This window comes from Melanotaenia boesemani, chromosome 2 (assembly GCF_017639745.1).
Source record: "Melanotaenia boesemani isolate fMelBoe1 chromosome 2, fMelBoe1.pri, whole genome shotgun sequence".
Lineage (NCBI taxonomy): Eukaryota > Metazoa > Chordata > Actinopteri > Atheriniformes > Melanotaeniidae > Melanotaenia > Melanotaenia boesemani.
Window position 1 is genome coordinate 40,730,595 of NC_055683.1, and position 27,903 is coordinate 40,758,497.

The 27,903-nt window shown below is 46.1% G+C and overlaps 2 protein-coding genes across 4 annotated transcripts in view; one reads left to right on the plus strand and one right to left on the minus strand.

Moving 5' to 3' along the window:
* Window positions 1-27,903, minus strand: part of LOC121651305 — a 543,600-nt gene that overhangs the window by 174,696 nt on the left and 341,001 nt on the right. The gene's annotated exons all lie outside the window — the stretch shown is intronic.
* Window positions 500-27,660, plus strand: LOC121651267 (serine/threonine-protein kinase WNK4-like). 2 transcript variants are annotated; one of them, XM_042003305.1, is made up of 27 exons: window positions 500-608; window positions 1,066-1,530; window positions 7,205-7,377; window positions 8,295-8,515; window positions 8,619-8,776; window positions 8,850-8,938; window positions 9,009-9,228; window positions 9,303-9,566; window positions 9,817-9,979; window positions 10,060-10,196; window positions 11,218-11,285; window positions 13,719-13,854; window positions 13,928-14,044; window positions 14,133-14,273; window positions 14,356-14,392; window positions 14,468-14,578; window positions 15,404-15,909; window positions 16,135-16,180; window positions 17,559-17,671; window positions 23,474-23,522; window positions 24,095-24,506; window positions 25,459-25,664; window positions 25,741-25,829; window positions 26,621-26,643; window positions 26,753-26,808; window positions 26,963-27,086; window positions 27,173-27,660. In XM_042003305.1, the coding sequence occupies exons 2-24, from the start codon at window positions 1,144-1,146 to the stop codon at window positions 26,621-26,623; spliced, it is 3,846 nt and encodes a 1,281-aa protein (XP_041859239.1). In that variant the 5' UTR covers window positions 500-608; window positions 1,066-1,143; the 3' UTR covers window positions 26,624-26,643; window positions 26,753-26,808; window positions 26,963-27,086; window positions 27,173-27,660. The 2 variants fall into 2 exon arrangements, with proteins under 2 accessions (XP_041859239.1, XP_041859249.1); XM_042003315.1 differs by lacking the exon at window positions 14,468-14,578.

Genomic DNA, 27,903 nt, shown 5'->3' on the forward strand with positions numbered 1-27,903 from the left:
ATGACATGACAGCATGGAGGTTGTCCTGCTGGACATGGTTGCCTGTCCTGCCTCAGACAGAGACACCCTCCAGCCATCATCCCAGATCATCTCATGTTGGTGGACGTCCCCCAACCCCATCTGTTTTGTCCCTCTGAACCAAAAACCAAACCCTCCCCTGTTCTGCCTCCTCATTCATTCTTTACTGTTTGAGCCTCTACCCAGTAGGGCCTGGTCCACAGGAAAACCCGGACCGGGTCCTGCTGCAGCTTATCATCTGGACCCGATAAAACCAGGACCAGGTCTTGTAAGATCATAATTCCTGTTTAGAAAATGAAAAAGGTTCCTGGAAATAAAAACAGCCTCGGGCAATCAGAGAGCTGGATGTCTCAGGGCACGTGAGCTGCCCATAGCCTTACTCTGACACGTGGCCATGCTCCTATCAGGCAGGTTACAGGTGTCCGGTGGGCGGGGCTCCCAGCGGCGGTGCGGTCTGCTCCCTGCTGATAGAGCTCGAGCTCTGATAGAGCTGACATGACTCAGAAGAAGAAGAGAAGAAGAAAGAGGTCTTAGGTCTGAAGTGGACCCTGGTTCATCCTGAGGATTCACGTTCCTGCTGCGCACACACAGTGAGTACCACACATGCATGCACACACGTGCACACTCAAAATCTGAGAGAAAGAGAGAAAAATGTTTTAAATAAAAAGTAAATAAATAAACAAGAAAAGCTGAGAGAGAGTTTTACTAAGTAAAGAAATCAGCTGTAGTTCAGGATCAGCTGTGAATGAAAATCAGCTGTGGATGAAAATCAGCTGTGAATGAGGATCAGCTGTGGGTCAGTTTCCTGACATGGTGGGTTGGAGAAAGTGGGTGGGGGTCCGAGTTGTCCCAGATCTCAGTCACCTGACTAGAAACACTTTTATTAAACATTCAGCCGGTTTTTCTCAGTCCCATCATCATCTCCTTTAGTCCAGTTCATAATAAAAATGAAGAGGGTTTCCTCAACACCTTTACTGAATATTAAATACCAGTTATTGATTTATTCAACTTCTTGTTATGATCATATGAATATTAATTGGTTTCCAGGTTGTTGGACGTCACCTTCAGAAGCTCCACCCAGTGTGACAGTGAGTGACTTCATTGACCGTCCGGGTGAGGAAGAAGATGTCCTCCACCACTGAAAACAGCATGAAAATAAGACCTGAAGAAGATGATGACGAGGAAGACTCCATTCTCCCTCCCCTGTCTCCTCTTCAACCTGTCACCATGACAACCTTAGAGGATGACACCGTGACGCAGCCTCCCGCGGGCATCAGCTGGGACTCCGGGGACGAGACCGGTGTCGCTCTGTCCGACTCCAATAAGGAGGAGTTACCATGGCAACTGGAGGAGGAGGAAGGACGCGATGAAGAGGAGATGACAGCAGTCGCTTCATCTCCAGACGGACGATTCCTAAAGTTCAACACTGAGATCGGACGAGGGTCCTTCAAGACGGTTTACAAAGGCCTTGACACAGAGACCACGCTGGAGGTGGCCTGGTGTGAGCTACAGGTAACACACACGCAATATACGCTGATACATGCTGCCGATACACGTCACCGATGCACGTCACCGATACACGTCACAGAATACACGTCACCGATGCACGTCACCGATACATGTCACCGATGCACGTCACCGATGCACGTCACCGATACATGTCACCGATGCACGTCACCGATGCACGTCACCAATACACGTCACAGAATACATGTCAGCGATGCACGTCACCGATGCACGTCACCGATACACGTCACAGAATACACGTCACCGATGCACGTCACCGATGCACGTCACCGATGCACGTCACCGATACATGTCACCGATGCACGTCACCGATGCACGTCACCGATACATGTCACCGATGCACGTCACCGATACACGTCACAGAATACACGTCACCGATGCACGTCACCGATACATGTCACCGATGCACGTCACCGATGCACGTCACCGATACATGTCACCGATGCACGTCACCGATGCACGTCACCAATACACGTCACAGAATACATGTCAGCGATGCACGTCACCGATGCACGTCACCGATACACGTCACAGAATACACGTCACCGATGCACGTCACCGATGCACGTCACCGATGCACGTCACCGATACATGTCACCGATGCACGTCACCGATGCACGTCACCGATACATGTCACCGATGCACGTCACCGATGCACGTCACCGATACACGTCACAGAATACATGTCAGCGATGCACGTCACCGAATACAGGTCACCGATGCACGTCACCGATACACGTCACAGAATACATGTCAGCGATGCACGTCACCGAATACACGTCACCGATACATGTCACCAATACACGTCACCAATACACGTCACCGATACACGTCACTGATAAACGTCACTGATACATATCGCTGATACACGTCACTGATACACATTACTGATACACGTCACTGATGCACGTCACCGATGCACGTCACCGATACACGTCACAGAATACATGTCACCGATGCACGTCACCGATGCACGTCACCGATACACGTCACAGAATACATGTCACCGATGCACGTCACCGATGCACGTCACCGAATACACGTCACCGATACACGTCACCAATACACGTCACCAATACACGTCACCGATACACGTCACTGATACACATCACTGATACATATCGCTGATACACGTCATTGATACACGTCACTGATACACATCGCTGATACACGTCACTGATACACATTACTGATACACGTCACTGATACATGTTACTGATTCACGTCACCGATGCACGTCACCGATACACGTCACAGAATACACGTCACCGATACATGTCACCAATACACGTCACCGATACACGTCACCGATACACGTCACTGATAAACGTCACTGATACATATCGCTGATACACGTCATTGATACACGTCGCTGATACACATCGCTGATACACGTCACTGATACACATTACTGATACACGTCACTGATACATGTTACTGATTCATGTCACTGATACACGTCACTGATACATGTCACTGATACATGTTACTGATACATGTCACTGATACACGTCACTGATACATGTTATTGATACATGTCATCTGATACACGTCACTGATACATGTTACTGATACATGTCACTGATACACGTTACTGATACACGTCACTGATACATGTCACTGATACATATCGCTGATACACGTCACTGAAACACATCACTGATACACGTCACTGATACACGTCACTGATACACATTACTGATACACGTCACTGATACATGTTACTGATTCATGTCACTGATACACGTTACTGATACACGTCACTGATACATGTCACTGATACATATCGCTGATACACGTCACTGAAACACATCACTGATACACGTCACTGATACACGTCGCTGATACACATCGCTGATACACGTCACTGATACACATTACTGATACACGTCACTGATACATGTTACTGATTCATGTCACTGATACACGTCACTGATACATGTCACTGATACATGTTACTGATACATGTCACTGATACACGTCACTGATACATGTTATTGATACATGTCATCTGATACACGTCACTGATACATGTTACTGATACATGTCACTGATACACGTTACTGATACACGTCACTGATACATGTCACTGATACACATCGCTGATACACGTCACTAATACACGTCACTGATACACGTCACTGATACACGTCACTGATACATATCGCTGATACATATCGCTGATACACGTCACTGATACACGTCACTGATACATATCGCTGATACACGTCACTAATACACATCACTAATACATGTCACTAATACACGTCACCGATACACGTCACCGATACACGTCACCGATACACGTCACGATACACGTCACCGATACACGTCACTGATACACATCACTGATACATATCGCTGATACATATCGCTGATACACGTCACTGAATCACATCACTGATACACGTCACTGATACATGTCACTGATACATATCGCTGATACACGTCACTGATACACATCACTGATACATATCGCTGATACACGTCACTAATACACATCACTGGTACACGTCACTGATACACGTCACTGATACACGTCACTGATACACGTCACTGATACATATCACTGATACACGTCGCTGATACATATCGCTGATACACGTCACTGATACAGTACATGTTAATGCACACTGAGTATACACGCCGACACACATCTGGTGAATAGTAGGACAGGACTGGCGGTTCTGGTGGATCTGGCGGAATTGGTGGGACTGGTCGGTGTGGTGGACTCGTTTCAGGGGTTTCTACTCCCTCTGTCTCCATTTGCAGCTTTCAGGTCTCATCATCGTCCTGCTGTCTGCTGATGTTTTTATGGACGTGGTCCATCGGCTCTGCTCCACCAAACCTGAAGATAACACCTCTCTCTCCCTCAGCAGGATCTGGACTTCTCATCTATAGGTTTTGGTTGGGAGGTGTTTTGCTAACTGTCCTGTGTTTCTGCTGCATCAGCATCATGAACGCAGCAGTGACACGATGATCAACACGTCAGGAGGTAGAAGAGTCTGTGTGTAACAGCTAATGCTCCGAGTCAGGAGAGGTTGTTAGCATCTGACAGACATGAAACTGAGCTGCCTCTGGAGGTCTGATGTGAGAAGTTGGTCAAAGTTTGGGGATATGTTTGATTCGAGCGGTCAGGAAAGTTGAGTTCTTCATGACGTTCTACATACATGTAAACGAGCTGCAGGAACACGGGGCCTCAGATCTCTGCTGTTATCCAGGGTCCTCACAAGCACATGTAAACATGTGTGACTCAGCAGTTTCCTGTATCAGAGGTTCCACACGCCTGCTGGACGAGGCTGTTAACACACCCACACACTCGCTCACACACTCCCCCCCCCCACACACACACGGCAGAGAGGGTGTCTGATCATAGTTATTTTTTATGGATTATTTTTATTTCTTGACTGTGATTGGCTGGAACGGGTGTTAAACTACAGGTTCAGTAAAGTGTAAAATTATTTTATTTTTATATCATACATACAGTTAAATGTTTCATCTTTTGTTAAAATGTTTTTTTCAATTTTTTGAATTTAGATTTTGTTTTAAATTTTATTTGCATGTGTATTTTGCGCCACAGCAGCCTGAAACTTAATTTTTTAGGTCATTTTCGTTTTTTTATTATTATTATTATTATTTTTTTTTGCATTTTTCACGTTTTTAATTTAATAGAATAGCACTTTATACTTTTTAATGAAATAAATCTTTTGATTTGATACTCTGATAAAATTTTATTATCTTTTGCTATATTAAATATTTAATTTAGTTAGGGTTATTTTACCTATTCATATTTTACCTTTAAACTGTACTTTACTGTAGATTTTATTTGTATTCTAGTGCAGTTTGAAACCTCTTTTAGATAATTTTAATTGTAATATTATTTTTCTTTCTTAACCATAAAATATCTTTTCTTTTTTTTATTTAATTTTATACAATATTTATATAACATTTAAAAATGTGTATTAGAGGCATTTATTAATTTATATTAATTGCTAATTTAATTAAATGGACTCATTTGTTAATAATTAATGTTAATCATTATTTTATTTTTTGATTATTGGATGAGAAACTTGAAACAGACTCAGACTAAATCGAACATCTTCAGAAAGTGAATCGTTCTCAACAAACACACCAAAATTGAGCTGAGTCTGTCGTCATGACAACAGTTTGTCAACTGGTGCTTCATGATGATGATGGTGATAATAATAATGATGACGATGATGATGATGATAATTAATTATAATAATGATGATAATGATGATGATGGTGATAATTATAATAATGATGATGATTATAAATATAATGATTATGATGATGATGATAATGATGATAATAATGATGAGGATGATTATAATTATAATGATGATGATGATGATAATGATGATAATGATGCTAATAATGATGATGATGATAATTAATTATAATAATGATGATAATGATGATGATGGTGATAATTATAATAATGATGATGATTATAAATATAATGATTATGATGATGATGATAATGATGATAATAATGATGATGATAATGATGATGATGATGATGATGATTATAATTATAATGATGATGGTGATGATGCTAATAATGATGATGATGATAATGATGATGATGGTGATAATTATAATAATGATGATGATGATAATGATGATGATGATGATTATAAATATAATGATGATGTTGATGATGATAATGATGATAATGATGATAATAATGATGATAATGATGATGATGATGGTGATGATAATAATGATGATAATGATGATGATGATGATGATGATTATAAATATAATGATGACGATAATGATGATAATAATGATGATAATGATGATGATGATGGTAATAATGATGATAATGATGATGATGATGATAATGATGATGATGGTGATAATTATAATAATGATGATGATGATAATGATGATAATAATGATGATAATAATGATGATAATGATGATGATGATAATAATAATGATGATGATGGTGATAATTATAATAATGATGATGATGATAATGATGATGATGATGATTATAAATATAATGATGATGATAATGATGATAATGATGATGATGATGATAATGATGATAATAATGATGATAATGATGATGATGATGATGATAATAATGATGATGATGATGGTGATAATTATAATAATGATGATGATGATAATGATGATGATTATAAATATAATGATGATGATGATAATGATGATGATGATGATTATAAATATAATGATGATGATGATAATGATGATTATAAATATAATGATGATAATGATGATAATAATGATGATGATGATGATAATGATGATAATGATGATGATGATGATGATAATGATGATAATAATGATGATGATAATGATGATAATATTGATGATAATGATAATGATGATGATAATGATGATGATGATGATTATAAATATAATGATGATGATGATAATGATGATGATGATGATTATAAATATAATGATGATAATGATGATGATAATGATGATAATAATGATGATGATGATGATAATGATGATGATGATGATGATGATGATGATGATAATGATGATAATAATGATGATGATAATGATGATAATATTGATGATAATGATAATGATGATGATGATGATGTTAATAATGATGATAATTATGATGATGATGATGTGTCCTCCACAGACTCACCGTCTGACCAGAGCTGAGCGTCAGCGCTTCAGTGAGGAGGTGGAGATGCTGAAAGTTCTGCAGCATCCCAACATTGTCCGTTTCTTTGACTCCTGGAAGTCTTCGCTGAAGGGCCACAAATGCATCATCCTGGTGACGGAGCTCATGACATCTGGAACACTGAAGACGTGAGTCCAGAACCAGAACCTGATAAACCCCAGAACACTATTCACTTCAGAGCCCTGAGTGCTCATGTGTTGAATTAGGAAGGAGGGGGGAGGCAGAGCAGAGAGACAGTTTTACAGCAGGACACCGTGCATGGTCAGTCTGGTGATGCAGGAGGTCAGGAAGCTCTCTAACATGCCTCTGTAGAGGACTCTCTGGATGTAGTTCGGCAGGGCTCTTTGTCTTTGGAATAAGTGAGGTTGCTGCTGGACTTTCTTGGCCAGTGATGAAGTAATGCAGGTCCAGGAGAGGTCCTCTATGACATGCACAGCCAGGAACTTGGCTCTGCTCAGCTTCTCCACAGCAGCACCGTTGATGTCAGAGGGGTATGGGTGTGCGCCGTTATGTTGTTCCTGCACCGTGTGGTCAGGTGGCTCACCTCGCTTCCAGAGTTGGTCTCATCTCATTTGCTGACTAGACCCACCACAGTCATGCCATCCATAAACTTCACGAGAAGATCACAGCTGTGTATCGGTGTCCAACTGTGGGTCAACAGTGTAGAAAAGGGGAGGGGACCCAGCACACATCCTTAAAGGGCGTCTGTGTTCAGAATGAAGGAACTGAATGTGTTGCTGCAGACCTTTACTGCCTGCGGTCTCCGTGTCAGGAAGTCCAGCTGCTTCAGTTTGTGAATAAGCTGCTGGTAGATGATCAGGTTGCATACTGAGCTGTGTTTGAACAGCATTCTGATGTAGGAGTCCTTTGTGTCCAGATGTGGGAGGGCTGAGGGGAGAGTGGTGGAGGTGGCATCCTCACTATCATCATCAGTTTTATATTTATACAATCACATGGTTTTCCCTTAGGGTGCTAAAAGTATACAATTATTGTACTGAAAGTAAGTATTTTCTGTGTCCCTGACCCTGACCTGTGCTTGGTCCAGGTACCTTCGCCGGTTCCGTCAGATGAAGCTGAAGCTGCTGCAGCGCTGGAGTCTTGAAATTCTGAAAGGGCTTCACTTCCTGCACTCACGCTCCCCTCCGGTCCTGCACCGAGACCTCAAATGTGACAACATCTTCATCACTGGGCCCACTGCCTCTGTCAAGATCGGAGACCTGGGCCTCGCCACTCTCAAGAGAGCCTCGTTTGCCAAAAGTGTGATTGGTAAGCGGCAGTATGAACCGTTACCAGCACGACAATGAGATGGAGTCCAGCTGATGACACATCGCTATGTTGTGTTTCATGTTTGGATGGTTAATGCGTTCAGGAACTCCCGAGTTCATGGCTCCAGAGATGTATGAGGAGAAGTACGACGAGGCGGTGGACGTCTACGCCTTCGGTATGTGCATGCTGGAGATGGCGACATCCGAGTACCCGTACTACGAATGTCAGAACGCCGCCCAAATCTACCGCAAGGTCACCAATGTAAGACCACGCCTCCCTGAGTTCTACCTACTTCCTGTTGTCCTCCATGTTTGACTTTGTGTTTGTCTCTCAGGGAATCAAACCAGACAGTTTTTTTAAGGTCAAAGTTCCCGAGCTGAAAGAGGTTATCGAAGGTTGCATCCGAACCAAGAGCAGCGAAAGGTTGGTGATCAGTTCACTGTCTACAGCAGCAGTGGAAAGTTCAGAGTTTTCACGGTGGATTTGTTCCTAGGTTCACGGTTCAGGACCTGCTGGAGCACCGGTTCTTCCAGGAGAAGACGGGCATCCACGTGGAGCTGGCCGAAGAAGACGATGGCTCCAAGGTGGCGCTGAAGCTCTGGCTCCGGATGGATGACAACAAGAAGCTTCGCGGGAAGTACAAAGACAACAATGCCATTGAGTTCCTGTTCGAGCTGTACAAAGACGTCCCTGAGGAGGTTGCCCAGGAGATGGTACCTGTACCGCCACGCTGATGACATTATAGAGACAAGATCACTTCCTGGACTCACCTTTCTATGTCTCCCAGGTAATCCTAGGGTTCGTGTGCGAGGCGGACTACAAGGTGATCGCCAACGCGATCCGGCACCGAGTGACAGCCGTGAAACGCCAGCGGGACAAATGGCGCCGCCTACAGGAGGAAGCTGTCAGCAGCCAGAAGGACCGTGTGGTGGAGGAAGAGCCTGACCCCGCCCCCCTGCAGTTTGTCCCCGCCCCTCAGCAGCCTGACCTGACCAATGAGACCCCTACTGCTGTCACGAACCTTTCTGCTAATGAAAATGTTGCCAATCAGGTGTGTATGGAGCTGTTGTCATAGAAACGTAAACTTAACCCCAAATGTTTAAAAGTTTTTTTTAAAGATTTAAATAATTTCCTTTAAGCCCCTCCCATCCTATTTTCTCTTTTGAGATACTTTCTAAAGTCATCCAGTTTGAAAGTTTAACTTTTATTCCTTTACCTGATTGGTTGAAATATTTCAGACTTTGTTTGCTTTTACTTTTGATCTTTATTAAAATTGTATGTTAATGCACACGTTTCCACAGAACAATCCGTCTGGCTGCATACAAGCCCCACCCACAACTCCCACATCCACAGTGACATCACTGACGTTGTCATCAAGCAGCAGCCCGATGGACTCTGGCATCAGCAGTGTCTCCAGCAGGACAGAAGGACACGGTGATGAGGACGAGGACCAGGCGTCCAAATGTACATCCCACTCCTCTGCAGCCTGTGAGCATGTTTGTTTAGTCTTTGTTGCTTCACTTTTCTTTTTGTTTCCATGGCAGCTGATTGCGAAGTTAAAGCTAAGCCTCCTCCTGTTCCTGCACCCTTGCCTCAGGAAGCCCCTCAGTCTGAGGCTCCTCCCCTTTTGGCTCGGAAAGCTTCCAAAGCGCCGCCTTTCCCTGTGCTCCGTTTCCCCAAGGTGAGCAGTCAGCAGGCAGCATCGACTTTGTTGTTGTAGCAACAAACTTCCACAAACATGAGGGCAAAGAAAGTTGACATCCTACCTGAGAGAATTTAGTCAAAACCCATCAGAAACACAAAAGGCTTGAACTCCAGTTGCTGGAGTTTTAGGAGAGGAATGTCGTCCCATTCTGCTCTGATGCAGGATTCTAGCTGCTCTACAGTCCTGGACCTTGGTTGCTGGATTTCTGCTTCCATGATGCTCCAGATGTTGTGTACTGGTGAAAGGTCTGGACTGCAGGCAGGCCAGTTCAGCAGCTGGACTCTTCTCCTGTGAAGCCATGCTGCTGTGATGGATGCAGGATGTGGTTCAGCATTGTCCTGCTGAAATCTGCAAGACCTTCCCTGAAAGAGACGTTGTCTGGATGGGAGCAGATGTTGCTCTAAAACCTCCATGTACTTTTCAGCAGTGATGGAGCTTCACAGATGTGGAAGCTGCCCACGCCATAGGCACTAATGCAGCCCCATCCCATCAGAGATGCAGCTTTTCACCTGTCCACTGATAACAAGCTGGATGCTCCCTCTCCTCTTTAGTCTGCAGGACACGACGTCCGTCCAGGCGTGTTGCTGCATCAGATTCACCATCAGTTGGTATTTTCCATCACATGGTGAAATGTTTCCATTTCATCCTCTGATGTGATGTTTATCTTCTACTGAAAATATAAGATGACCTGGTGAGATTCTTGTTACATTTACATTTTACTCAGACCCAACTTCTCTGGAACTGGGGTTGTATTTTTGTTCAAAATGGTTTGATATTAAATAAAATTTTATTTCTCTATTCTAAAATAAAATATCTGGTTTTTAGTGAGTTTGTATGAGTTTTTGTGAATATACCGTGACTTCCAACCAGCAGTGTGAGGTTCATCCAGCTCAGGTTTTGTTACCTGTGGTCAGATATGAGAAGGAGTTCCTTTGTTTTTGATGTTTGTCGCCATCTAGAGGACATTAACAAGCCCTGAATCTGTTTCTGTCTGCAGAGCATCGCTGTGTCCCAGAGTGCTGAACGACCACCGGCTGGATCAGGTTTCGCCTCACCTGTCGACAGGTAACACAACACCGACATCACATTGATCTCAATTTCAACCAAAGGCATCAGAAAAAAAGAGTAGTTTGACATTGTCCCATTGCTTCACGTTTTACCTTCATCACAAAATCTGTTTTTCTGACTCATGTCTTAAGTGACACCAAAGAAAATGAAGTATATCTCCACAACTATCAGGACTTGTGAGATTACTACAGAAGTGTTGGAATCATCATATGTGTTACTGTGTCAGAGTAAATTCTCCTGGAACACAGTAGAACATGTAAATGGTTATCTCCTCCTAAAAGAAAACCACATTACTGTCAGTTGAAACCTGAAAACAGCAGCTCAATTTATCTACGAATAAGTAAAGTAGTCCTAGGAATCCATCCATCCATCCATCCATCCGTCCATCTGTCCATCCACAAAGGGCAGCCTTGGTGGAGTCCGACCCTCACTGGAAATGATTCAGATTTACTTTTACGGCAATGAGGACCAAGCTCTGACACCGGTCATACAGGGACCGGACAGCTCATACAAGCGGGTCCGGCACTTCATACTCCCGGAGTACCCCTCACCGGAGTCCCCAGGGGACACGATCGAATGCCTTCTTCAAATCCACAAAACACATGTAGATTGGTTGGGCAAACTCCCATGCCCCCTCAAAGACCCCGAAGAGGGTGTAAAGCTGGTCCACTGTTCCACGACTGGGACGAAAACCACACTGCTCCTCCTCAATCCAAGGTTCGACGATCCGACGGACCCTCCTCTCCAGCACCCCTGAATAGACCTTACCGGGGAGGGGGAGGAGTGTGATTCCCCTGTAGTTGGAGCACACCCTCCGGTCCCCCTTTTTGAAGAGAGGGACCACCACCCCAGTCTGCCAGTCCAAGGGAACTGTCCCCAATGTCCATGTGATGCTGCAGAGGCGTGTCAGCCAAGACAGCCCTACAGCATCCAGAACCTTAAGGATTTCTGGGCGGACCTCATCCCGGGGGCCTTGCCACCAAGGAGCTTTTTAACCACCTCAGCGACCTCAGCCCCAGAAATGGGAGAGCCAACACCAGGGTCCCCAGACTCTGCTTCCTTATCAGAAGACGTGTTGGTGGGATTGAGAAGGTCTTCAAAGTATTCCCTCCACTGCCTCACAACGTCCCGAGTCGAGGTCAGCAGTCCCCCATCCCCACTGTACACAGTGTTGACAGAGCACTGCTTTCCCCTCCTGAGTCGCCGGATGGTGGACCAGAATCTCCTTGAAGCCGTTGCAATCAATTAAAAAAGTCATGATCAGTGGAACTGAAACTCTGTAATAGTGTCTGATTACAGCACCTCTGCAGATGCAATTGATCCATGTTATGTTGGTTTTATACCTAGAAGAACAGCTGCAGACCAGACAGAAAACTGCTGCGCGGCTGCCGTCTCATCAATTTCTGGCAGACATTCAATTTATGGCACAACACCGGCCGCTGCTTCCCCACCAGAACTGAAATAGGAAAAGGAATGGAGTTCACAAACACCCGGAGCGGGATAGGATCGGGAGTAATTTTATCGGGATTGGGACGGGAGAAGATTTTTTTCTGTGGGAGTGGGATGGGACAGGAGTGAAAATCCACTCCTGTGTCAGCCTCTACTCCGACCCATGCCCATGCCCCTACCCGAAGGCGGAGGGAGGCTACCCTTTTGTCCACCGGGGTAAACCCCAATGTACAGTTGCCAAGTCGGGGGGCAATGAGCATGCCCACACCTGCTCGGTACCTCTCACCGGGAGCAACTCCAGAATGGAAGAGGGTCCCGCCCCTCTCAAGGATAGTGGTTCCAGAGCCCAAGCCGTGCGTTGAGGTGAGTCCAACTATATCTAGCCGGAACCGTTCAACCTCGTGCACCAGCTCAGGCTCCTTCCCCGCCACAGAGGTGACATTCCACGTCCCTAGAGCTAGCTTCTGTAGCCGAGGATCCAAGGTCTGCACCTCTGGCAGCCGCCCAGCTCACACTGCATCCGACCCCTATGGCCCTCCCTGCAGGTGGTGAGCCCAAGGGATAGAGGCACATGTCACCCTTTCGGGCTGAGCCCGACCAGGCCCAGTGGGCAAAGGCCCGGCCACCAAGCGCTTGCCTCACCTTAGAACCACCACAAGGGTCCAGGAAGAAGTGAAGCCCAAGACAGCCTATGATAGGAAGAGTGAATCCTTCACTATTAACCCCCTTCATCTCCAAAACCAGCAGGGCCTTCATGGTCCATGTCAAACAAAGGCAAAGTCATAGGAGAACACGTTAGTAGAGTTTTTAGAGCTGGAATCAACCTTTTCACCACAAAACAGCAACAGTAAGATCTGGTTTCTGGTTCTGACTGCTAGTGTCTGTCCCACCATGATGAGACGGTTCGGCTCTCTCAATGCCTCCTGCACAGGGGGTCTCATGATGAAAAACTTAAATGTATTATCTTCTTCTCTGTTGTAGCTACTCCTCTGACATAACCTCGGGCTTGAGTGATGGCAACGATGGCCAGTCAGATAAAAGCAGCCTAGAGGTGGCAAAGAGGGAGGCAACGAAGCAGCTGAGGAGGAGAGCCAGAGCTCGTCTGAGGATCATTGGGGTAAGTCGGCGCTGGAACGTAGCTCACCTTCCTCCTGCAGCAGGTCCAGGCTCTAACACTGCTGTCTGTCCAGGTGTCTGACAAGGTGGATCGGGTGGTGGAGTGTCAGCTGCAGACACACGACAACAAGATGGTGACATTTAAGTTCGACCTGGACGGGGACAATCCAGAGGACATTGCATCGGTGATGGTAAGGATGTTTAATGCCCACCTTGATAAACAGGAGCTGTCATCTCCTTCCAGCTGATGTGAGGAGCATCTTCTGGTTTCCTCCTCAGACCCACAGAGACTTCATCCTGCCATCTGAACGGAAAGCATTCATCCTGCGCATGTATGACATCATCAGGAAGGCGGAGTCTATGATACAGGAGCAGTATTCAGCAGACAGCAGCAGGTTGCCTCACCTGTCCGTCTCCCAGGTACGTCTCACTTCATCATGTCTGTTAAAGTCCAGAAACAGTTTCATTGTTTAATAACTGAGAAATTTCTACCGTTTTCCAGAACCGGTCCAGAACTGCGTCCCAGTCCTCATTACCTGGTAAGCATCAACATCTATAGTCAGGAAGGTATGAGGGTTAGGAGACACCTAACTGGTGATGTCTCTTCCTGTCAGACGTTGATGACGGTGACCCCTCCCCTCTGAAAGTAGCTGATTTCAGTGTCGACCCTGAGGCCACGCCCCCCGTGGGACCGCTCAGGTCACAGTCTTTCCAGATCTCATCAGGTGCAGGTTCATTAAACATTCATGGTGCCATCTTCTTTATATTTCATTTACTTACATTTTACACAGATACCTGACTTTTGTTTTTTAACAAGGATTATAATAAATTATAATATAATATAATATAATATAATATAATATAATATAATATAATATAATATAATATAATATAATATAATATAATCTGAGACCATGGTCCTCAGCCTGAAAAGGGTGGAGTGTTTTCTCCTGGTCTGCAATAGGGTCCTGCCCCAGGTGGAGGAGTTCATGTATCTCGGGGTCTCGGGATGGAGCGGGAGATTGACAGACAGATCGGTGCAGCGTCTGCAGTGATGCGGACTCTGCATTGGTCTGTCGTGGTGAAGAAGGAGCTGAGCCAAAAAGGCAAAAGCTCTGGATTTACCAGTCGATCTACGTTCCTACCCTCACCTATGGTCATGAGCTGTGGGTAGAGACCGAAAGAACAAGAACAAGAATACAAGCGGGAACACCTCGGGATCCCCTGAATGAGCTGGTGAATGTGGCCGGGGAGAGGGAAGTCTGGGTTCCCCTGCTTAGGCAGCTGGCACCACAACCCAACTCTGGATAAGCGGCAGAAGATGGATGGATGGATGGATGGATAGATGGATGGGTGATGGGTGGATAGATGATGGATGGATGGATAGATGGATGAATGATGGGTGGATGGAAGGATGGATGGATGGATGGATGATGGATGGATGGATGGATGGATGGATGGATGGATGGATGGATGATGGATGGATGGATGGTGCGTGGATGGATACAATATAATTGATATAATTCTCTCTCTTCACTTCTTTCTCTCAGTCTCTTCATACCAGACACCCCCCAACTACCCCCTCAATTACCCCCATGCAACTCACCCTTACTCCACCTACACCAACTCTTTTCCCACCCAGAGTCCCCTCCCCCCTCTCCCCCGGGTCCACAGTAACCCTTCCCTCTTCACCCCCGCCTCCTCTGCTGCACCTCCTCCTCCTCCGTGGGCCTCCCATGACCAGCCTCTCTTCTCTCTGGCCAACGTCCTCTCTGTTGCCATGAGTGTGGCCCACTCCCTGTTGCCCCAACCTGGAGCCCCCAACCAAGGTTTTCACCCCCATCCTCAGCCCCTGTCCCACCCCCTCCCAAACCCCCAGACTGCCTTCTCATCTCCTGGATCTCCATCCATCGGCCCTAGTCTCCACCCTCCCCCCTCCATTTCCACTTCCTTTTTACCCCAACCACCCTACACCCCCCCAATACGTCATACAGGCTCCGCCCCCGACAGCCAGCAGAGGGCATCGTCATCTGGCCGACCTGCAGACACACCACAGGTAGGGTGTAGATGCTGGAACCAGAACCATGTGGTACAACTGAAAACTGGTTTTTGGTGTTGTGATTCTGGATTAGAAATGTGGGTTTCTGGGAGTGATTAGACGAAGATCTGTTCTGGTAGGGGACTGCCTAGAACTGGTCTCTGTAGTCCAGTAGGACTCTGGATAACTGTCTGAGTCATACAGAGGACTTCATTCCTTCTTTTATTCCTTCCTTCCTTCCAGAACCACAGTCCGGTCCAGCTGAAGGTCGGGTCGAGTCCTCCTTGTGGTGAGTTCATGCGATCACATGAACCTACTTTGCACGAGTACCTACTCAATTTGACTTTACTCGATTTAACTCTACTTGACTTTACTTGATTTATCTCTACGTAACCTAACTTCACTCAACTTTAAACTACTTGATTTAACTGTATTGGACTTAACAATAGTCAGTTTAACTTTACTCAACTTTACTTCACTTTACTCAATTTAACTCTGCTCTAAACTTAACTTAACTGTACTTGACTTAACTACTTGTCTCTACTCCATGAGACTTTACTCGACTTCACTCAATTTAACAACTTGACTTTACTCAGCTTAACTCTACTCTCTTTAACTACTTGACTCTATTCAATTGAATTCAGCATTACTCTACACAACTTCATTTTACTCAATTTAACTTTACTCAACCTAACTTTTCTCAGCTTTACTCAACTTAGCTCTACGCTACTCAACTTCACTCGATTTAACTCTACTCTATTTGACTTAACCTTACTCGACTTAACTCTCTGCAATTCGAATTAACTCTACTCGACTTTATTTGACTTCACTTGATTTAACTCTCCTCTACTCGACTTAACTCTACTGTACTAAACTTCACTCTATTTAACTCTACTAGACAACGCAATTCTACTCAATTCAACTTTACTATAATCAACTTTACTTGACTTTACTCCATTTTATTCTACTCAACCTATCTTTACTCAACTTTACTTGATTTAACTCTATTCGACTTAACCTTACTCGATTTAACCTTCCTCAATTCGACTTTACTCAACTTTACTCGACTTCACTCTACTCAATTCAACTTTACTATAATCAACTTTACTTGACTTTACTCCATTTTATTCTACTCAACCTATCTTTACTCAACTTTACTTGATTTAACTCTATTCGACTTAACCTTACTCGATTTAACCTTCCTCAATTCGACTTTACTCTACTCAACTTTACTCGACTTCACTCTACTCAACTCTACTTGACCCATCTTTAGGTCATCATTGCAAGGATGCCCAAAAGACCTGTCATGTCATTTATACGGGACTTGAACACGACACATCGTGGACAACATCGATATCATGGATGCTGTGGACATTGTGGACATTGAGGCGATGCTAAATGTCTCACCTCGTGGTTGGACCACAGTGTCTTTAAAAATGACGGGATTCCTGGGAAGGAATGCTGTCATGACTCATCCAGTGACATCATTCTCTGGCTAGTCAGGGGCCTGCAGTCTTCAGCAGGTACTACAGACGTACCTGGTACTAGGTGCTACTAACTGATAGTAAAACAGAGCCGAGCCATGGAGGTTCAGATGGAAAAGGACCATAAGTTACGTCACAACTTACTGGACCTGAATTCTGATCATTTATCTGATTCTTTCACAGGTTCAGAGAACGTCTCCCCTCCTATTCTGACCAGTACTCCCAGTAACAAAGGAGAGCTCTCTGACTCCTCCTCCTCCTCCTCCTCTCCACCTCCGATGACTTCTCAGACCAAAGTAAGACACAAAGAATCTAATATTGTCTTTCTGAGATGTGTCTTGTGAATCAGCTGATCTTCAATGAGATCAGATCTTATCTTCTGATGTCCTTTGTACTTTTTTGAGGTTTTACTTCTGTTCTAGTGTCACTGTGAGTTTCATGACATTAATCGAAGAGGTGATGTCCACCTTTAGCTAAACCTCCCCATTGTCCAGAACAAGCCTCTGCAGGCTCTCTGTGTTGGAGCTTTACAAACTTCAATCAACATGTTGTAGCGTGTTGCTGCCACATGGGGCAGTATGATAAACACGAGAAGCTTTCTGAGCTCCTCTTCATCGGGACCGCCTTCTAGTACCGGGTCGTCCTCTTCATCAGGTCCGCATTCTAGTACCGGGTCGTCCTCTTCATCGGGACCGCATTCTAGTACCGGGTCGTCCTCTTTATCAGGACCGCCTTCTATTACCGGGTCGTCCTCTTCATCGGGACCGCCTTCCAGTACCGGGTCGTCCTCTTCATCGGGACCGCCTTCTAGTACCGGGTCGTCCTCTTCATCAGGACCTTCTAGTACCGGGTCGTCCTCTTCATCGGGACAGCCTTCCAGTAACGGGTCGTCCTCTTCATCGGGACCGCCTTCTAGTACCGGGTCGTCCCGTTCATCAGGACTGCCTTCCAGTACCGGGTCGTCCTCTTCATCAACTCTGCATTCTAGTACTGGGTCGTCCTCTTCATCAGGACCGCCTTCTAGTACCGGGTCGTCCTCTTCATCGGGACCGCCTTCCAGTACCGGGTCATCCTCTTTATCGGGACCGCCTTCTAGTACCTGGTCGTCCTCTTCATCGGGACCGCCTTTCAGTACCGGGTCGTCCTCTTCATCGGGACCGCCTTTTAGTACTGGGTCGTCCTTTTCATCAGGACTGCCTTCCAGTACCGGGTCGTCCTCTTCATCAGGTCCGCCTTCTAGTACCGGGTCGTCCTCTTTATCGGGACCGCCTTCTAGTACCTGGTCGTCCTCTTCATCGGGACCGCCTTTCAGTACCGGGTCGTCCTCTTCATCGGGACCGCCTTTTAGTACTGGGTCGTCCTTTTCATCAGGACTGCCTTCCAGTACCGGGTCGTCCTCTTTATCAGGTCCGCATTCTAGTACCGGGTTGTCCTATTCATCAGGTCCACCTTCTAGTATCGGGTCGTCCTCTTCATCAGGACCACCTTCTAGGTCCGGGTCGTCCTCTTAATCAGGTCCACCTTCTAGTACCGGGTCGTCCTCTTCATCGGGACCGCCTTCTAGTACCGGGTCGTCCCGTTCATCAGGACTGCCTTCCAGTACCGGGTCGTCCTCTTCATCAACTCTGCATTCTAGTACTGGGTCGTCCTCTTCATCAGGACCGCCTTCTAGTACCGGGTCGTCCTCTTCATCGGGACCGCCTTCCAGTACCGGGTCATCCTCTTTATCGGGACCGCCTTCTAGCACCGGGTCGTCCTTTTCATCAGGACCACCTTCCAGTACCGGTTCGTCCTCTTCATCAGGTCTGCATTCTAGTACTGGGTTGTCCTATTCATCAGGTCCACCTTCTAGTATCGGGTCGTCCTCTTCATCAGGACCACCTTCTAGTACCGGGTCGTCCTCTTAATCAGGTCCACCTTCTAGTACCGGGTCGTCCTCTTTATCGGGACCGCCTTCCAGTACCTGGTCGTCCTCTTTATCAGGACCGCCTTCTAGTACCTGGTCTTCCTCTTCATCAGGACCGCCTTTCAGTACCGAGTCGTCCACTTCATCAGGACCGCCTTCCAGTACCGGGTCGTCCTCTTCATCAGGTCCGCATTCTAGTACCGGGTCATCCTCTTCATCAACTCCGCATTCTAGTACTGTGTAGTCCTCTTCATCAGGTCCACCTTCTAGTACCTGGTCGTCCTCTTCATCAGGTCCGCATTCTAGTACCGGGTCGTCCTCTTCATCAGGTCCACCTTCTAGTACCGGGTCGTCCACTTCATCAACTCCGCATTCCAATACCGGGTCGTCCTCTTCATCAGGTCCACCTTCTAGTACCGGGTCGTCCTCTTCATCAGGACCACCTTCTAGTACTGGGTCGTCCTCTTTATCAGGTCCACCTTCTAGTACTTGGTCGTCCTCTTCATCAGGACCGCCTTCTAGTACCGGGTCGTCCTCTTCATCAGGACCTTCTAGTACCGGGTCGTCCTCTTTATCGGGACCGCCTTCCAGTAACGGGTCGTCCTCTTCATCGGGACCGCCTTCCAGTACCGGGTCGTCCTCTTCATCAACTCTGCATTCTAGTACTGGGTCGTCCTCTTCATCGGGACCGCCTTCCAGTACTGGGTCATCCTCTTCATCGGGACCGCCTTCTAGTACCTGGTCGTCCTCTTCATCGGGACCGCCTTCTAGTACCGGGCCGTCCTTTTCATCAGGACCGCCTTCCAGTACCGGGTCGTCCTCTTCATCAGGTCCGCATTCTAGTACCGGGTTGTCCTATTCATCAGGTCCACCTTCTAGTATCGGGTCGTCCTCTTTATCGGGACCGCCTTCTAGTACTGGGTCGTCCTCTTTATCAGGTCCACCTTCTAGTACTTGGTCGTCCTCTTCATCAGGACCGCCTTCTAGTACCGGGTCGTCCTCTTCATCAGGACCTTCTAGTACCGGGTCGTCCTCTTCATCGGGACCGCCTTCCAGTACCGGGTCGTCCTCTTCATCAACTCTGCATTCTAGTACTGGGTCGTCCTCTTCATCGGGACCGCCTTCCAGTACTGGGTCATCCTCTTCATCGGGACCGCCTTCTAGTACCTGGTCGTCCTCTTCATCAGGTCCGCATTCTAGTACCGGGTCGTCCTCTTCATCAGGTCCACCTTCTAGTACCGGGTCGTCCACTTCATCAACTCCGCATTCCAATACCGGGTCGTCCTCTTCATCAGGTCCACCTTCTAGTACCGGGTCGTCCTCTTCATCAGGACCACCTTCTAGTACTGGGTCGTCCTCTTTATCAGGTCCACCTTCTAGTACTTGGTCGTCCTCTTCATCAGGACCGCCTTCTAGTACCGGGTCGTCCTCTTCATCAGGACCTTCTAGTACCGGGTCGTCCTCTTTATCGGGACCGCCTTCCAGTAACGGGTCGTCCTCTTCATCGGGACCGCCTTCCAGTACCGGGTCGTCCTCTTCATCAACTCTGCATTCTAGTACTGGGTCGTCCTCTTCATCGGGACCGCCTTCCAGTACTGGGTCATCCTCTTCATCGGGACCGCCTTCTAGTACCTGGTCGTCCTCTTCATCGGGACCGCCTTCTAGTACCGGGCCGTCCTTTTCATCAGGACCGCCTTCCAGTACCGGGTCGTCCTCTTCATCAGGTCCGCATTCTAGTACCGGGTTGTCCTATTCATCAGGTCCACCTTCTAGTATCGGGTCGTCCTCTTCATCAGGACCACCTTCTAGTACCGGGTCGTCCTCTTTATCGGGACCGCCTTCTAGTACCTGGTCTTCCTCTTCATCGGGAGCGCCTTTCAGTACCGGGTCGTCCTCTTCATCAGGACCGCCTTCCAGTACCGGGTTGTCCTCTTCATCAGGTCTGCATTCTAGTACCGGGTCGTCCTCTTCATCAACTCCGCATTCTAGTACCGTGTCGTCCTCTTCATCAGGTCCACCTTCTAGTACCAGGTCGTCCTCTTCATCAGGTCCGCATTCTAGTACCGGGTCGTCCTCTTCATCAGGTCTGCATTCTAGTACCGGGTCGTCCTCTTCATCAGGTCCACCTTTCAGTACCGGGTCATCCTCTTAATCAGGTCCACCTTCTAGCACCAGGTCGTCCTCTTCATCGGGACCGCGTTTAAGTACCGGGTCGTCCTCTTCATCGGGGCCGCCTTCTAGTACCGGGTCGTCCACTTCATGAGGTCCACCTTCTAGTGCCGGGTCGTCCTCTTCATCAACTCCGCATTCCAATACCGGGTCGTCCTCTTCATCAGGTCCACCTTCTAGTACCGGGTCGTCCTCTTCATCAGGACCACCTTCTAGTACCGGGTCGTCCTCTTCATCAGGACCACCTTCTAGTACCGGGTCGTCCTCTTCATCAGGTCCACCTTCTAGTACCGGGTCGTCCTCTTCATCAGGACCACCTTCTAGTACTGGGTCATCCTCTTCATCGGGACCGCCTTCTAGTACCTGGTCGTCCTCTTCATCAGGTCCGCATTCTAGTACCGGGTCGTCCTCTTCATCAGGTCCACCTTCTAGTACCGGGTCGTCCACTTCATCAACTCCGCATTCCAATACCGGGTCGTCCTCTTCATCAGGTCCACCTTCTAGTACCGGGTCGTCCTCTTCATCAGGACCACCTTCTAGTACTGGGTCGTCCTCTTTATCAGGTCCACCTTCTAGTACTTGGTCGTCCTCTTCATCAGGACCGCCTTCTAGTACCGGGTCGTCCTCTTCATCAGGACCTTCTAGTACCGGGTCGTCCTCTTTATCGGGACCGCCTTCCAGTAACGGGTCGTCCTCTTCATCGGGACCGCCTTCCAGTACCGGGTCGTCCTCTTCATCAACTCTGCATTCTAGTACTGGGTCGTCCTCTTCATCGGGACCGCCTTCCAGTACTGGGTCATCCTCTTCATCGGGACCGCCTTCTAGTACCTGGTCGTCCTCTTCATCGGGACCGCCTTCTAGTACCGGGCCGTCCTTTTCATCAGGACCGCCTTCCAGTACCGGGTCGTCCTCTTCATCAGGTCCGCATTCTAGTACCGGGTTGTCCTATTCATCAGGTCCACCTTCTAGTATCGGGTCGTCCTCTTCATCAGGACCACCTTCTAGTACCGGGTCGTCCTCTTTATCGGGACCGCCTTCTAGTACCTGGTCTTCCTCTTCATCGGGAGCGCCTTTCAGTACCGGGTCGTCCTCTTCATCAGGACCGCCTTCCAGTACCGGGTTGTCCTCTTCATCAGGTCTGCATTCTAGTACCGGGTCGTCCTCTTCATCAACTCCGCATTCTAGTACCGTGTCGTCCTCTTCATCAGGTCCACCTTCTAGTACCAGGTCGTCCTCTTCATCAGGTCCGCATTCTAGTACCGGGTCGTCCTCTTCATCAGGTCTGCATTCTAGTACCGGGTCGTCCTCTTCATCAGGTCCACCTTTCAGTACCGGGTCATCCTCTTAATCAGGTCCACCTTCTAGCACCAGGTCGTCCTCTTCATCGGGACCGCGTTTAAGTACCGGGTCGTCCTCTTCATCGGGGCCGCCTTCTAGTACCGGGTCGTCCACTTCATGAGGTCCACCTTCTAGTGCCGGGTCGTCCTCTTCATCAACTCCGCATTCCAATACCGGGTCGTCCTCTTCATCAGGTCCACCTTCTAGTACCGGGTCGTCCTCTTCATCAGGACCACCTTCTAGTACCGGGTCGTCCTCTTCATCAGGACCACCTTCTAGTACCGGGTCGTCCTCTTCATCAGGTCCACCTTCTAGTACTTGGTCACTTCGTAGCCTCCTGCTTCGTCTTCCGCGGTGACTGCGTTTTTGGCGCGAGGGTGGGGGCGGCTCAAGGCATTGGTAGAATAGGATCCCAGAGAGTAGTGGAGGATACCTTCAGTGTCCATCCTGCTCAGATCTCAGCAATTTAACAAAAGGTGGTCGTAATAGACATAAGATGAAAGAATCCATAAAAACAATAAAAAAAAAACAGCAAAGAGAGAGACAGCAAGCCGCACATACTGGCGCCATCTTCCTCCAATGCCCAACTACAGAGGTAGCTCTTCATGCTGACAGGAAAGCTTCAGACCTTTGCTCTGAGGTTGAAATAATCTTTGAACTCACATGTTAAGTTTCTGTTGTCCAGGTGTCCCCTCCTGTTTCCCCATCATGGAGACTCTCCCCCACACTGGAAGGTAAGACACACGCGTCGGTCTGACTGAAACTACTACATTTCATGTCTCTTGTAAACCGAATCACATCGTCTGCATAGCGAGACAACAACTGTTTACCTTCACTGGACTGAAACCAGTAATGATTGATTCCTTATTGTGTTTTAGTCAGCAAACATCCATCTTTTCCACAAATGTTCTGTTTACAAAATATCTTCATATCAAACATTTAAATGTCATCGGATCACTGCTGAAACAGATTTTACTTCATGAAATTGGACTTTTAAAATTCTGTTCCATTCTATTTTATTCTACTCCACTTTGTTACATTCTATTCTATTTTATTCTATTCTATTGTACTCTATGCTACTCTACTCTAGACTGCTGGAAAAAGAAGAACCTGCAGCCTGTTGGTATTTTTAATGAAACTATTACCTACAGAGTCGCAAATAAAGGTCCAAACCGTAAATAAAAAACAGTCGTGTGTGAGAGATAAGAACTGAATTTATGCTTCACTGAAGGCGGGACCTGAAAGGGTACCTGTGTTTTTATGTAAACAGGAACCAAACACACTGTCCGGTTTTTCCTGTCCGCAGGAAAGAAATCCCTCTTCACCGTTGGTCGTTTTCAAGTCTCGCCCTCTAAAAATGTTCCAGCTGAACCACGCCCCCTCAATCAAGCCACGCCTACCACCCACTCCCCGCCTCCCTTCAGGAAGAACGGATATGACAGCGACTCGGAGAGCAGCACGGAGGAGGAGGACAATGAATCAGAGAGCAGCAACCACATGGCGACTGTCACCCCACCTGGTTTCTATGACAATCCACCAGGCCAGCAGGAGCAGAAAACGGCAGATCACAGGCTGAGTCTCAGTCTGTCGGAGGGGCCAGTTGGCGGTCCCGGACTGAGCAGCAGCTTCAGCCAATCATGGAGCCGCTCTGCCACCTACAGTTCCGACGAATCAGAGGATGAGAAGATGTCGGAGGAGCTTCTGGAGCTTCGAGAAAGGTGATGTCACATTGAAACATCAACATGTGAATTCTGACAAAGTTTTTAAAAAGGTGGAATTAGATCTGAGATCAGAACCAGAACCTGGTGCAGAGGACACCAGTTCGCAACGTCAGGACTCAGCGTGAACTTTAAATAAAAACCAGAATCTTATCAACATCTTTTATTCCCAGTAGTACAGAAACAAAATGTCAGATTCACAATCAGCTCATATGTTTTATCAGATCAGGGAATAAAAGATGACCTGATGAGATTCTGCTTTTATTCATATTTTATACAGAGACCGGACAGTTTGGGGAATTGTGTTTAGAAGTTTGAGAGGAATCTGTGTGTAATTCAGCCTGAAGTTGCTCAACTAAACATCATTAATGTGGCTGTTCCCGCCGTTCAGCCTCTGTAGTAGTAGTCATTTTATTATTCTGTAGATATTTTATCATAAACTGTTAGTTTATGTATTTATTTTTAGTTCCTAATCAGCAAACAAGTTCTTTATTCTTTCCTCTTTTTGTAAACAAAGCAGACGTGCTGCCTGAAGAGGCTGAATTAGAAGATTCTCAGAGAAATTTCATTTAATTTCCCCTTTCTGTAAGCAGCTAGACCCTTACTGAGATTACTGGCCTGGCCATGAAGGCAGCACCACCACATGTTTACAGAACACCACAAACATCAGCTATCCAACACGAGTGAAACACACACATCAGCCAGCACGAAGCACATGGATGACGCCCTGGGGAGGGCTTTCCCTCTCTGTCCCCAGTTTAAACTCCCAGTTGAAGCTTTTCCATCACTCGTAGCCGAGTTTCTGTCCAGCTGTAGGCTCTGAAATCACCTGTTTACCTGCTTCATCCCGTTTGTTCGTCTGTCCATCATGCAGTTCAGGCTTTGGCCAGCAGGTGGCCTTGCAGTGCTTCTGAATTTGCCACCTGACTCCCTCTTCAACTCCTCTTCCCAGACACCTGCTGCAGGTGCAGAACCTTCAGGTGAGCCAGAAGAGAGAGATCGAGGAGCTCTACAGGAAGAAGGGTAAAGCTGCACCCCATGGCATCGTCCCTCCGGCCGCCATGTTGAACCACCGCCAACGCCGCCTCTCCAAATCCGGAAACTTCCCTCCACCTCTTAAAAACAGCCTTCAGAGGCAGGATGCGCTGCCCCCTGCAGGTGGGAGGAGACACTGCAGCCTGCAGACCAACAGAAATCCTGTTTCTTCCCTCTGAAACGTGTGCGTTTGTTCCAGGGATCATGAGGAAGAGCGCGGTGAGCGGCAGTGGATCCCAGGACCGGGTGCTGAAAGGAGTCACGTTTGCCCCTGAGCACAGCAGCATGGTGAGTTCCCACCGACACCTCCATTATATTATATTATATTATATTATATTATATTATATTATATTATATTATATTATATTATATTATATTATGTCATATTATATTATTTTATATTATATTATATTATATTACATTATATTATATTATATTATATTATATTATATTATATTATATTATGTCATATAATATTATTTTATATTATATTATATTTTATTATATTATGTCATATCATATTATTTTATATTATATTATATTATATTATATTTTATTATATTATATTATATTTTATTATATTATGTCATATCATATTATTTTATATTATATTGTATTATATTATATTGTATTGTATTGTATTGTATTGTATTGTATTATATTATATTATATTATATTATATTATATTATTTTATATTATATTGTATTATATTATATTATATTATATTATATTATTTTATATTATATTATATTTTATTATATTATATTATATTTTATTATATTATGTCATATCATATTATTTTATATTATATTATATTATATTATATTATATTTTATTATATTATATTATATTTTATTATATTATGTCATATATTATTTTATATTATATTGTATTATATTATATTGTATTGTATTATATTATATTATATTATATTATATTATATTATATTATATTATATTATTTTATATTATATTGTATTATATTATATTATATTATATTATATTATATTATATTATTTTATATTATATTATATTAATAATTAATATTAATAATCTGACCTCTGACCTTTGTGTTGCAGTGAGAGTCGGGGTGCTGATGATTTCTAACTGGACGGTGCAGAAACAAACATCTGGACGGAGGAGGACGTGTCGGAAACAAACATCTGGACGGAGGAGGACGTGTCGAAAACATCTGGACGGAGGAGGACGTGTCGGAAACAAACATCTGGACGGAGGAGGTGTCGGAAACATCTGGACAGAGGAGGACGTGTCGGAAACAAACATCTGGACAGAGGAAGACATGTCGGAAACAAACATCTGGACGGAGGACGTCGTGTCGGAAACATCTGGACGGAGGAGGACGTGTCGAAAACATCTGGACGGAGGAGGACGTGTCGGAAACAAACATCTGGACGGAGGAGGTGTCGGAAACATCTGGACAGAGGAGGACGTGTCGGAAACAAACATCTGGACGGAGGAAGACGTGTCGGAAACAAACATCTGGACGGAGGACGTCGTGTCGGAAACATCTGGACGGAGGAGGACGTGTCGAAAACAAACATCTGGACGGAGGAGGCGTCGGAAACATCTGGACAGAGGACGTGTCGGAAGCAAACATCTGGACGGAGGAGGTGTCGGAAACATCTGGACAGAGGAGGACGTGTCGGAAACAAACATCTGGACGGAGGACGTCATGTCGGAAACATCTGGACGGAGGAGTACGTGTTGGAAACATCTGGATGTAGGACGTTGTGTCGGAAACATCTGGACGGAGGAGGATGCGTCAGAAACATCTGGACGGAGGAGGACGTGTCGGAAACATCTGGACGGAGGAGGACGTGTCGGAAATAACTGATGTAGTAGAGTCCAGTTTCTGCTGGAGGATCTCGCTGCGCTCTGATTGGTCCCTCTGCTCCTCGCTGCTGCTGGTTGCTCTGGTGATGAATCTGATCACTTCCTGATCACTTTTTGTAACTCATTGAAAGATGAGTTATTGATTATTGAACATTGGTCTGTGACGTCTCAGCTGATGTTGAAAAGTGTTTGTGTGAAATGACTTTGATCCTGTTGTTTTCATGTGTTCTGGATTTGAAGTGTTTAAATAAACTGATGAAAAGTTGGTGGTCAGCTGGTTGACAGACATCCGGGGTTTAGTTGTCCTCATGTCGGGTCAGAACCTCCAGAGAAGAAAGATTCAGCTGCAGCACCTGCAGGAGAGACATGCCGACGACAATATGTTCTCCCAGAGCTGCTCATTCACCAAGATCTCCTTACAGACCGTCCAGGAGTTTTATACAAGAACAGGTTCACAGACGTAGACCGTCCGCATCTGTCCTCGTAGATCGGTAAAACCAGAAGATCT